General features: G+C 39.2%; 1 protein-coding gene across 1 annotated transcript in view; it reads left to right on the forward strand.

Annotated features, from left to right (window-relative positions):
- LOC114663796 (ATP-binding cassette sub-family A member 13-like) overlaps positions 1–11,410 on the forward strand; it is a 488,511-nt gene that overhangs the window by 334,918 nt on the left and 142,183 nt on the right. Inside the window, exon 34 of the mRNA XM_028817717.2 lies at positions 4,725–4,881. Within this exon, the coding sequence (XP_028673550.2) occupies positions 4,725–4,881 (157 nt within the window). The remainder of the gene's footprint in view (positions 1–4,724; positions 4,882–11,410) is intronic.

Genomic DNA, 11,410 nt, shown 5'->3' on the forward strand with positions numbered 1-11,410 from the left:
CTCTGTTACATCTGACAAGAGAAATCAAACGGGCAAATCCAAAACACATTCAGTAGAATAAAGTCCAAATATAAAGAACAAGTGTTTTCAGAGACACCTTTTATCTTCCACTTTCTCAATGCAATGACAATAAAAGATGTTCTATTCTATTCTATTCTATTTTAGAGAAAGAAGTACAAAAGCAAGAAAGGGGATCCAAAGCAAAAATTCCAGAGGATACACGCCTCCATCTTAAATAGACATAAAATGTTCTTGCGGCCTCTGTGTCAAGAGGACTGACAGTGAGCATATTGTAGTAACCATAAATACTACAATATGTAACCATAAATAAAACAAAAAATGGTATTGTTAGAATAATGACAAAGGTTATGAACAACAAGAAGAAATCAAGTGCAAAAATGAATCATAACATATCATAACATCATAACATTATGTTATCAATCATAACATAACATATTAGAAAGCTAAAACCCAAATCAATTAAAGCATTGTCCCAATTCAGGCTTTAAACTTACTTTTGGAATGATTTAAAACCTAATTTACAACCATAAAAGAGCTGTTGAAAATGAATAGATATGGTGGATGAACATATTATAAAAGCATTACATTACAGTGCCCTCTATTACATTTGGGACAAAGACACATTTTTTTCTTGATTTGCCCCTCTACTGTACAGTTTAAAAATACAAATCAAGCAATTCAGACATTGTGATTAAAGTGCACATTGCAGACTTTCATGTAAGGATATTTGCATGCATTTCAGTCTCAGCATTAGAAATGACAGCACTTTTTCTACGTGGTCCCCCCATTTCAGGGCACAATAATGTTTGGCACACAGCAATGGCAGGTCTATTAAAGCAGTCATATTTAGAACTTTGTCACATATCCCTTGCATGTAAAGACTGCTTGATGTCTACGATTCATAGACATCACCAGGTGCTGAGGATCTTCTCTCGTGATGCTCTGCCAAACCTCTAATGAAGTCATGGTCATTTTGGTGATTTGTCCCCTTAAGTTTTCTCTTCAGCATATAGAAGGCATGCCCGATTGGATTTAAATCAGGTTATTGGATTGGCCATTCAAGAATTTTACATTTTTTAGCTTTGAAAACTCTGTGTTGCTTTAGCAGTATGTTTGGGATCATCATCTTGTTGTAGGATGAAGCGCCATCCATTGAGTTTGGAGGCATTTATTGGAACTTAAGCATGTGAGATGTTTCTATACACCTCAGAATTCATTGTGGCACTGCTGTCAACAGTATCATCAATGAAGATAAATGTGCCAGGACCTGTGGCAGCCATACATGCCCAAGCCATAATTCCCCCACCATGTTTAACAGTATGAGGTGGAATGCTTTGGATCTTAGACAGTTTGTTTTGGTCGCCACTCTTTTACCTCTGACATAGGTTCATCTTTATCTCATCTTTCCACAAGACCTTTTTCCAGACTTCTGCCAGCTCTTTAAGTACTTTTTTCACAAACTGTAATCTAGCCATCCTGTTTTTGCAGCTAGTCTGCTTACCGAAGACTGTTTCTGATCTGTTGGACTGGCGTTTGGGACAATTTCTTCATCAGCAGTAGAGGTCTTCCTTGGCCAACCAGTTCTTTTGCGATTATTGAGCTCACCACTGCACTCTTTCTTTTTAATGATAATCCAGAAAGTTGATTTAGGAGATTCTAAGGTTTTACCAATGTATCTAATGGTTTTATCCTTGTTTCTCAGCCTCATAATTGCTTCTTTGACTTTCATTGGTACTGCTCTTGTCCTCATGTTGAACAATAGCAACTACAGACTCCAAAGGGTAGAAACAAGCCTAGATATCTTACGAAGCAATGAAACACACCTGAGGAATCACAAAAACCTGTCACACAAATTGTCCCAAACATTATGGTGCCTGGAAAAGTAGGGGATTATATATAAAACATGTTGTACTTTCTACATGGTGTGACCAATATACCATTATGCCATTAAATGAAATTCTGCAATGCGTCCACTTTAATCATGTCTGAATTGTTTGATTTGTAATTTTTATCTGTGGAGCACAGAGGTAAACCAAGAAAAAATGTGTTTTTGTCACAAATATTATGAAGGGCACAATGAATAGATTGATAGATGACAGAGGCACTATATGAAGAAGATAGATAGATAGATAGATAGATAGATAGATAGATAGATAGATAGATAGATAGATAGATAGATAGATAGATAGATAGATAGATAGATAGATAGATAGATAGATAGATAGATAGATAGATAGATAGATAGATAGATAGATAGATAGATAGATAGATAGATAGATAGATAGATAGATCTGGTAAATGTGTAAAATCAATTAAAATTGGAACTAACAGGTTTCATAACAATACGCATATGCAAGCTCTGAGATGCATGAATCTAACATCTTGACATTATGTGTGTATACTAACCAGTTAACCCCCGATTCTCTAAAGAATCGCAAATCCAAGAATGGCAATTACTTTCTGTTCCCTCCAATCTTTGTAGGGATGTAAGATCAAGGAGGGTGGCAGCGTCCTGGGAAAGTTTTCATTTAATGAAAGAAATATATTTGTAGTAAAGCTGTTTCTTTTTGGAGCCATGACTCGTTTGGTTCTGGTGTTTCAGAAGTGCGCAGAAGGCGCCTTCGTTCATTGTTTTTATCCATGCAGTCTCGTTTTTGTTTTTCTATGGGTGTGTTGTTAGCTAGACGTCGTTTGCTGTTAGGAATCATAATTGAACCCCTGTCTGCAGGCACTGTGGAGTAGCTGACTGCTGGCACTGTCAGTAGTCACCACTACCTCAAGTTTAAATACATACACATATACAGATATATGCAGCATTCACTGTGTTTCCCAGTAGACACGATATGTGAGCCTTATTGCGAGTGGCAAAAGTGCTATTTAAACTAATACAGTTAGATGTGGAAACCGGGTTTTCTGATGAAAAAACAATAACGTTTAAAACAGTATCATTTACATACAGCAGATTTTGGCGAATCGTTTAAATGCAATTATTAATATCCATTTTTACACTAATAATGGCAATTATTAAATAATAATAATAATTATAATGATTATTATTATTAACCATTCCTCCCATATAAGTAACATTTCGGGGACTGCCTTCACACTCCTCTTGCTCACTCAGATCTTGTAATTTGAGAGTATTCAGTCTGGCAATATGGTGCAGCCTTAGTTTGTGGAAGACAGACACAACTAAAGACATGAGCATAAAATGATGGTTGTCAATTTCAAACTGTGTTTCCTCAATGTGCTCCTTGAGAAAAAACATCATCAAGTTTGAGACATGTTAACAACTAACAACAATCTACATAGTGACTAAATACGTTTAGCCAAAACGTTGTTTGGAGGCTCACTTGAGCAGATAAATGCATAGCTTTGCTAGCTTAGCCTGGCTTAGCTAAAGTAAAGATTATAAAACGGGATTTTCTAACGGCCAAATATAACCAAAACAATTGTTCAGCCTTACCTATGAAATGTAATCCCCCGGGATCTGGTTTGGAGCGTACAGCGGTTTGTACAATCCCAAGCAGCACATTATTCATTACTTCACTCCACAGCAGTGCCACTCACAATATGGCGGCGACGTTGACATACGATTCTGCCAGTCATGAGGCGTCTAGTTATTCTGTGTCAATGTTTAAATATGTCACCATGGCAATTTGTTGCCGTACACACTTTACATCAAGTTTAGTTTACAGGTTGTGTTGTGTTGTTTGGGTGCCACTTACTGACTTTGGGAAGTCACTGGGTTTGACTGTTGGGCGCAGTGCGAGTGCACGTGCGCATTTGGCACGGCTTGCATCTGGCGTCCGTGTATATATACAACCTTTGTAAACATTACTAAATGAAGGTTTTATATATGGTGGTGTGCACGTTCGGGTGGCGGTTGTATTGTGACCTGAAGTTTAGTTTACAGGTTGTGTTGTGTTGTTTGGGCGCTACCTACTGAGTCTGGGAAGCCGCTGGGTTTGAATCTGGGGCGCTGAGTCGCAGTGTGCATGCGCTTTGATGCATCCGCTGTCCTGCGTCCGTCATCCTGCGTCCGTGCATATATACAACTGTCGTTTAGTAATATAAATCTGATTAATATGTAAATTGTAGGCTGTCAGGGAACGATGAATGCTGGTGTTACGTTGAATTTTAAATTGATGTTTTATTTATATGAGATTCACCAAATCATTCCATACTGTGAATGTTATGGCATAAATATCAAGTATACTGTACAGTAAATGCAAGATAGTGAAGGTGCTTAATGGATATTATCTTACAGATGACAAGTAAAGTCTGAATCAGCGTAAGCCGCAATAATTCTAGGTGTTCATTAGAAATGTAAACCTTTACTTTATGAATTAGAATTAAATAATATACAAGAATAGTTAACTCAAATATTTGAAATATTAAAACGTGTGCTTCATATTGAATGTTTAAACTCTAAAAATGTTCAATTGTAATAGAAAATTTGTCATTTAATGCCCTCTGATAGAGGTCCATTGAGGACTAGATCTTAACATCATATTGCTAATCACTGTGTTCGGATTCAGCGGGTTGGAAAATGGATGGATGGATGACCTTAAAATAGGAATGGCACTTAGAGGGCTAGGACCACCTTTTTGTTTTCAAGACACTAATATATTCCATTAATAACTATTCAGTAAGTGATAACAGTGTATTTACTATGTACTTCCTGTTCTTCTGGTTTTCAGGTTTGCAACTCTACCATGGATGTACCTTGTGTCCCGTTTCTTTTCCAGTCCTGATGTGGCTTTTATTGTCAATGTCTCAATAAATTTTGTACTAGGCCTTGGCACTGTTTTCTTCACATTTCTGCCAAGATTTCTTGCATTTTTCTCTAACAAAAAGGTCAGTGATATTTTCATACTTTAAAAGATTTATTATGAAATGACAGAGAAAAATTATTTGTGGTATCTTAACAGAATGTACTGCTTTTAGTGTGTTATTTTTGACATAAGGTAAACAAAATAATATTTAAAATGCACATCTTTATTTTGAATAATATATTTAAGGTTGCAAAACTAAGTGGTTTTCAGTGCACTGGTTGCTGTAAATCCTCATGCCTAATATCTTTTCTTATTTGCTAAGGTTGTAATGAAATATTGATAACACTCTTTGAGTAAAGGACTGTCAAATCCTTACCATTGTTGGAGTACAGTATCAATATTTGAGCAAACACATTATTTCATACTCTTAAATTTCTAGCTTTGTATTTTTCAGTAATTTTAAATTTACACAATCCCAATTCCTAAAGGCTGGGACAGTATGAAAAAGACTAATAAAAATAAAAATTAGTGACTTGTAAATTAACTTTGCCTTGTACTCAAACAAAAACACTATAAAGTCAAGTCAAGTGGCTTTACTGTATTGTCACACCATTCGTACACAGTATTGCAGCATTAATATCATGTTGTGTCATTTCAAACCCCCTCAATCCAGACCAGGGTCACGGAGTGGGGCTGAAGCCTATCTTTCCCAGCTAGCGCAGGGTGCAAGGCAGGAACAAACCCTGGACAGGGCACGAGTCCATCACAGAGCAAACACACACACACACACACACATACACTAAGGACAGTTTTGCGTCTCTAATCCACCTAACCGACATGTTTTTGAACAGTGAGCAGAAACCGCATCACATGGGGGAAACCCTCACAGACATGCGGAGAACATGCAAACTCTAAGCAGGGACAACTTGGGTCGTCAACCCTGGTCTCCATACTGAGAGGATGCAGCACTAATACTACACCACTGTTGTAACAGCAGGACCAATGTGAAACATATACATAAACACAGGACAAGTGGAAGAACTATACGTACGACAGACAGACAGACAGACAGACAGACAGACAGACAGACAGACAGACAGACAGACAGACAGACAGACAGACAGACAGACAGACAGATAGATAGATAGATAGATAGATAGATAGATAGATAGATAGATAGATAGATAGATAGATAGATAGATAGATAGATAGATAGGGGAATGAATTGCAATACTTTGAAGTAAATAACAATAAATAACAACAACTAATAATAAATAACAGCAGTAGTAACAGGCGTCACAGTATACAAATAAGGTACTTGTAGCAGATTTGAAGACAGGGAGCAACACAGAGTTTAGAGTTTGGATAGCCAAAGGGTAGAAGCAACAACAACAATTTTTTCCTTGTATAGCCTAAATGGGCTTCAACAGGCCCTGTTTTTTGACACCCCCCCACCCCCAGCTTTAAGTGCCTAGCAAGACAAGAACCTCCCTCCAAATAAATAACCCCTTGTAGGAAGAAAAAATGTACAAAATCTTAGGTAAGGAATTCAGAGAGAGGCTCCCTTCCAGGTAGGTTGAGCATGCAATGGGTATCAAGCTGTTAAGGAATCTGTCAGAACTGGCCTGAATGCTACAGTACCTTCTACTGGATGGAACTGAGACAAAGACTATGAGAAGGATAGGATAAATTAGATTCCCTTAACTAATACCTACTCCCCAGTAATAAGCTGCCAGCTGTTTCACAATTAGCAACTTGCAACACAATCCACAATACAAATATGTTCCCAAAATATAACAAAAGTTATTGACTAAATTGGAAAAATATCTATCCATCCATCCATCATCCAACCCGCTATATCCTAACTACAGGGTCACGGGGGTCTGCTGGAGCCAATCCCAGCCAACACAGGGCACAAGGCAGGAAACAAACCCCGGGCAGGGCGCCAGCCCACCGCAGGGCACGGAAAAATATCTAAAAAAAATAAATAAAACTATTTATAGTTAAGTCCAATCAAAATTCCTACAAATCATAGATTACAGAAATTAGAAAACTCAAACAAATTGCAGTATATTTACACTTCACAATACCTACAGTATAGGTTCAGGCAGTGTACTTAAACCTTACAAATGTACTTTTAACTGTTTGCTTTTACCAGCACTTAAAACATCACACTGTTAAAGAAGAACACAATAACCAAATCTATAATATGAGCAAACTTAATCACTAAAATCACACTTTAACTTAACAACTTTAGGGGCCCACAGACACACACACACACAAGCCAGAGGCCACCAAAATAAAACACTAACACAAACCCCCCTCGTTGCAGGCCTGGTCGACGCTCGTGAACGTGGTGGCCAAAAATGTTAAGGCCCATTCACTCTAACAAGCCAACATAAAAGGTCATAGTACTCACAAATAAGCGGAATGAATATCAGTGTCCATTGTCCAAACACAGCACTTCCACACTGTGGAAAAATGATGGAGTTGCCCTGCAAGCAGGCAGGCTCACGGCAAAACGCTGCAAGCGAAATGGAGCTAGTCCGTCCAAAAGGGGTGAAACTTGTTGTTTTTCCTCCTTGCCCGAGGAGCTGCCAGGCTTTCCTTTGGTCAAATGGAGTGCTCCAAAGTATCCCATGCCTCTTCGCAGGCTAACTCTGCTAGTTCACGTGAACACCAGCCTCCGAAAACCACCTAAAACTCAAATTCTTAAAAAAAAAAAAACCAACCATAAACATTATTAAGGGGAATATTATATTATATGAGTCTAGGGCTACACATTCAACAAAGTTCTTCTAACATCCTCAACAGATAATACCTTTCATGTTTTACCTAATCAACTGCATTGTTTTCTGAAGGTGTAGGTTTATCCTGAAATTGATGCAAGCAGCATGTTCCAAAAAAAGTTGGAGTGAGGTAGCTTAGGGCTAATAATGGTGTGACAAGTTGAAATGACAAGGGCATTTTACGCTCTAATGTGCGCAATATAATTAAAATAAAATCTCAGTGTGTAAAAGAAAAGGCAAACTCCACTTCTAAACATTCATGATCTCCTATACCTCAGACGTCACTGTCCTAAAAACCATCCTGGGTCTGTTATGGGATATCATGACTTAGGTTTGGGAATACTTCAGTAAATGTTTGCCAGTCCACAGCCGCATCCACAGATGAAAGCTAAAGCTTTACTATGCCAAGTAGAATCCATACATCAACACTGTCTAGAGAAGCCAATGACTTTTCTGGTCTCCGAATCATCTGAGGAAGAATGTGGCCCAGTGGAATCTTGTGTTGTGGTCTGATGAGTCAACATTTCAAATCATTTTTTGAAAAAAATAGTCATTATATTCTCTGGGCCAAAGAAAAGAACCATCCATTTTGTTACCAGTGGCTGGTAAAAAAGCCTACATGTGGTATAGCGGGTCCACAACTAAGAAGGAAAGGCCAGTTTTAAAATAGTCCATTTGGGTGTGTCAGTCGCCGTGGGCGCAATCGTGCAGCCGGGGGTGAGTTAATGAGTTAATTGGGGCGAGTCGCACCTGCACATGAGGGTGTGATCGTTCTCAATTGCTTTATTGGCTTTCTGCAGTACATGATTGAGGCACTGTGCCCACGGAACTGTATAAGAACGGTTCTGCACTGAGGAAAGAGACATAAAAGAAATGAAAGAAGGAAAGGCTTAGAGAGTGAGAGCAAGAGCGAGGCACTGGTGGCAGTGAAAGTGAGCGGACGGAACAGTTAGCTGATGAGAGAGGTCAGCGTGGTCAGGGGTCCCATGTGGAGCGAAGGATCAGCGCTCAAGGGATGGATCTCACCCACTGATGATGTGGAATAGTGGGTTCAATCGTGGAGGAGTCCAACCTAGGGATCCGAGGGACAACTGCATGTGCGAGAAGGAAGACGGGAGGACAACCGACTCCGATCGGTCTGGAAGACGCCTGACTGGGGTCGGTAGTGTGAGGACCGCAGCAGCTGAAGTCTTTCCAGCTGAGCAAAACTTGGGTGAGCTAAAGAGACTGGGAAGAGCTGTGCTTGGCTGGTGTGACCCAAATGTCTGCTGTAGGTTTTAATCTCGTTTTAGCCTGGTTTTACACACATGGATTTTTACTTGTTTTTATGGATTATTTATTTGAACACTTTTAAGAACTGCACTATTTGGACATTGTTTTTTGTAATAAAAGCACTAATGCACTTTACACCTTCCCCTTGCTTCGTTTGGTGTCCTCATTGTCCAGCTCATCCGGTTACATACTGATGGTGTCAGGTTCAAGAGACTCCCAGAAGAATGGTGGGAGCATGGAGCAGGACCCGCATCATCACATTGCATTTGTCATGGAATGGAGGTTTGTCACTGCATGTGGCATGGGTAACTTTCACAAATGTGAGGGCATTATTAATCCAGAAAGATATGTACAAATTTTCGAGTTATATTTACAAAATGTTAACTGTCTCTTACAGTGACATCCCTGCATTTTCTAACAGTGCAATGCCAAATCACATTCGGCCTGGGTTACAATTGTATGGCTGCATAAGTGGGGAGTACAGGTACAAGACTGGCCTGCCTGCGGTCTTGACCTTTGTCTTACTGAGAATGTGTGCTGCATTGTGAATTGAAAAATATGTCAACGAAGGACCTGTACAGTTGTGCTGCTGAAGACCTGAATAATAGATGAATGAGGGAAAATTCAGCTTACTAAGCTTAACCAACTCGTGTCTTCAGTGCCCAAATAAGTGTTAAAAGACAATAGTGGTGTTATACAATGGTAAATACTTCACTGCCTCATCTTTTTTTAAAGCACACTGCAGTCATCAGATTGGTCGTAAGTGTATATTTTCCATTAAAAAAAATCACAAGGTAAAACATCGAATAATGTGTTATTGTAGTGTTCTTAACGTAAAACTAGGTGAAAAGAATTTATGGTTCACTTTATGGTTTTATTACCATTTTCTATACCATCCCAACTTTTTTGGAAGTTTTATTTTTTATGTTTACTCGCACTGTATTAGGCTTTTTGCAGCTTTGGGTGTAAGGCAGTTGGACAGGAAACTGAGATGATGGCCCATTAGTGACAACAAAAGGGTTCAGGTATCACACAGTATAGCTTTGGGTTTACAGGAAGGGGTGAGATCAAATGTCCTGACAGTGCAGCTTCTTGGCACTGTGGAGAAAGAAGGAGATGACAATGTTAGCTGTAGTGCCCTCCTCGTCTCGGCGGGTTATTACATACCTCAAATGAGCCTGCGAGGACGTCCTCCAACACACATGTGTTATAATATATGGTTCTATTCAATAAGGGCACGCACAAAAAGGCGAGCTTCAAAAGGGCGACCTCAATTGGGCGCGGCGAATAAAGGTGCGTGTAAATAAAGGCGAGCTTCAAAAGGGCGACCTCAATTGGGCGCAGCGAATAAAGGCGCGCGTAAATACAGGCGAGCTTCAAAAGGGCGACCTCAATTGGGCGCAGCGAATAAAGGCAAACGCAACAAAATTATTAAAGAAAATTTATTAGATAAAGGCAATGATTGAACGTATAAAAAGGCGAAAGCAAGAATATTAAAACATCCAATTAATTAATGCATGAACTTCTAACGAACTATTTCTAAAGCTCTCTATATTTCATTGTTTTCTGCTGTTACTCATTGTTGTGTTCCATTTGATGCCACGTAGATATTTTATTATTATCTACTATTATTATCTATCTATTATTATCTAAATTATCTACGAACGCCTTTATTCGCCATGCTCAATTGAGGTCGCCCTTTTGAAGCTCGCCTTTATTTACGCGCACCTTTATTCGCTGCGCCCAATTGAGGTCGCCCTTTTGAAGCTCGCCTTTATTTACGCGCACCTTTATTCGCTGCGCCCAATTGAGGTCGCCCTTTTGAAGCTCGCCTTTTTGTGCGCGCCCTTATTGAAGGATACCACAATATATACGGTATACACAGTATATTGTAAATGTTGCTTACGTCAGTAGCTATCCAAACCAATGATTCCAGACTTGTCAGATTTGTTTGACTTTCACTGCGTGAAAGGGCATCAGCATTTTGAATAGCTGTTGTAATAAAGCAATAATAAAATTCAAATACAGTAAAACCCTCTAATAACACACTCCACAATACCATAAGCTGGGAAATAACGTCATCATCATTTGGCTGCCTTATTTTCCCCCAGCAGATCACAAAAGCATAAGGTTGGGTTGGGACTATCCTTGTTTAACCCAAATGAATAGTGCAATGCTTGACTCTGCTGATGTGCAGTGTACAACACCACAGCTGCTGACGCTCACAAGCTGCACTCTACACATTAAGTGGCAGTGAGGTGTATCTGATCGATTCTGCCATCAGTATTATCTCTGTTTAATACCTTCACTCAACCAACCACTATAGGTCAACAACTGTCATTGGGTCTAATTACAGTAAAAAGCACAGCTAGATAAGGGTGCCCAAAATCCTGGGTCCAGCTTCCAAGATTCCATTGGTGTAATTTTCATCTTGATATTTAGGCCCATCAACCTGGACCTAACAGGTCCTTTTAAAAACCCATGTAAATGCTGAGCGTAGTCAAAGATCAAGCTGCTTAGCTGAAAACAGAAACTGTGTCTCTTGTTAAT

Source organism: Erpetoichthys calabaricus, chromosome 13 (genome assembly GCF_900747795.2).
Source record: "Erpetoichthys calabaricus chromosome 13, fErpCal1.3, whole genome shotgun sequence".
Taxonomy (NCBI): Eukaryota; Metazoa; Chordata; class Cladistia; order Polypteriformes; family Polypteridae; genus Erpetoichthys; species Erpetoichthys calabaricus.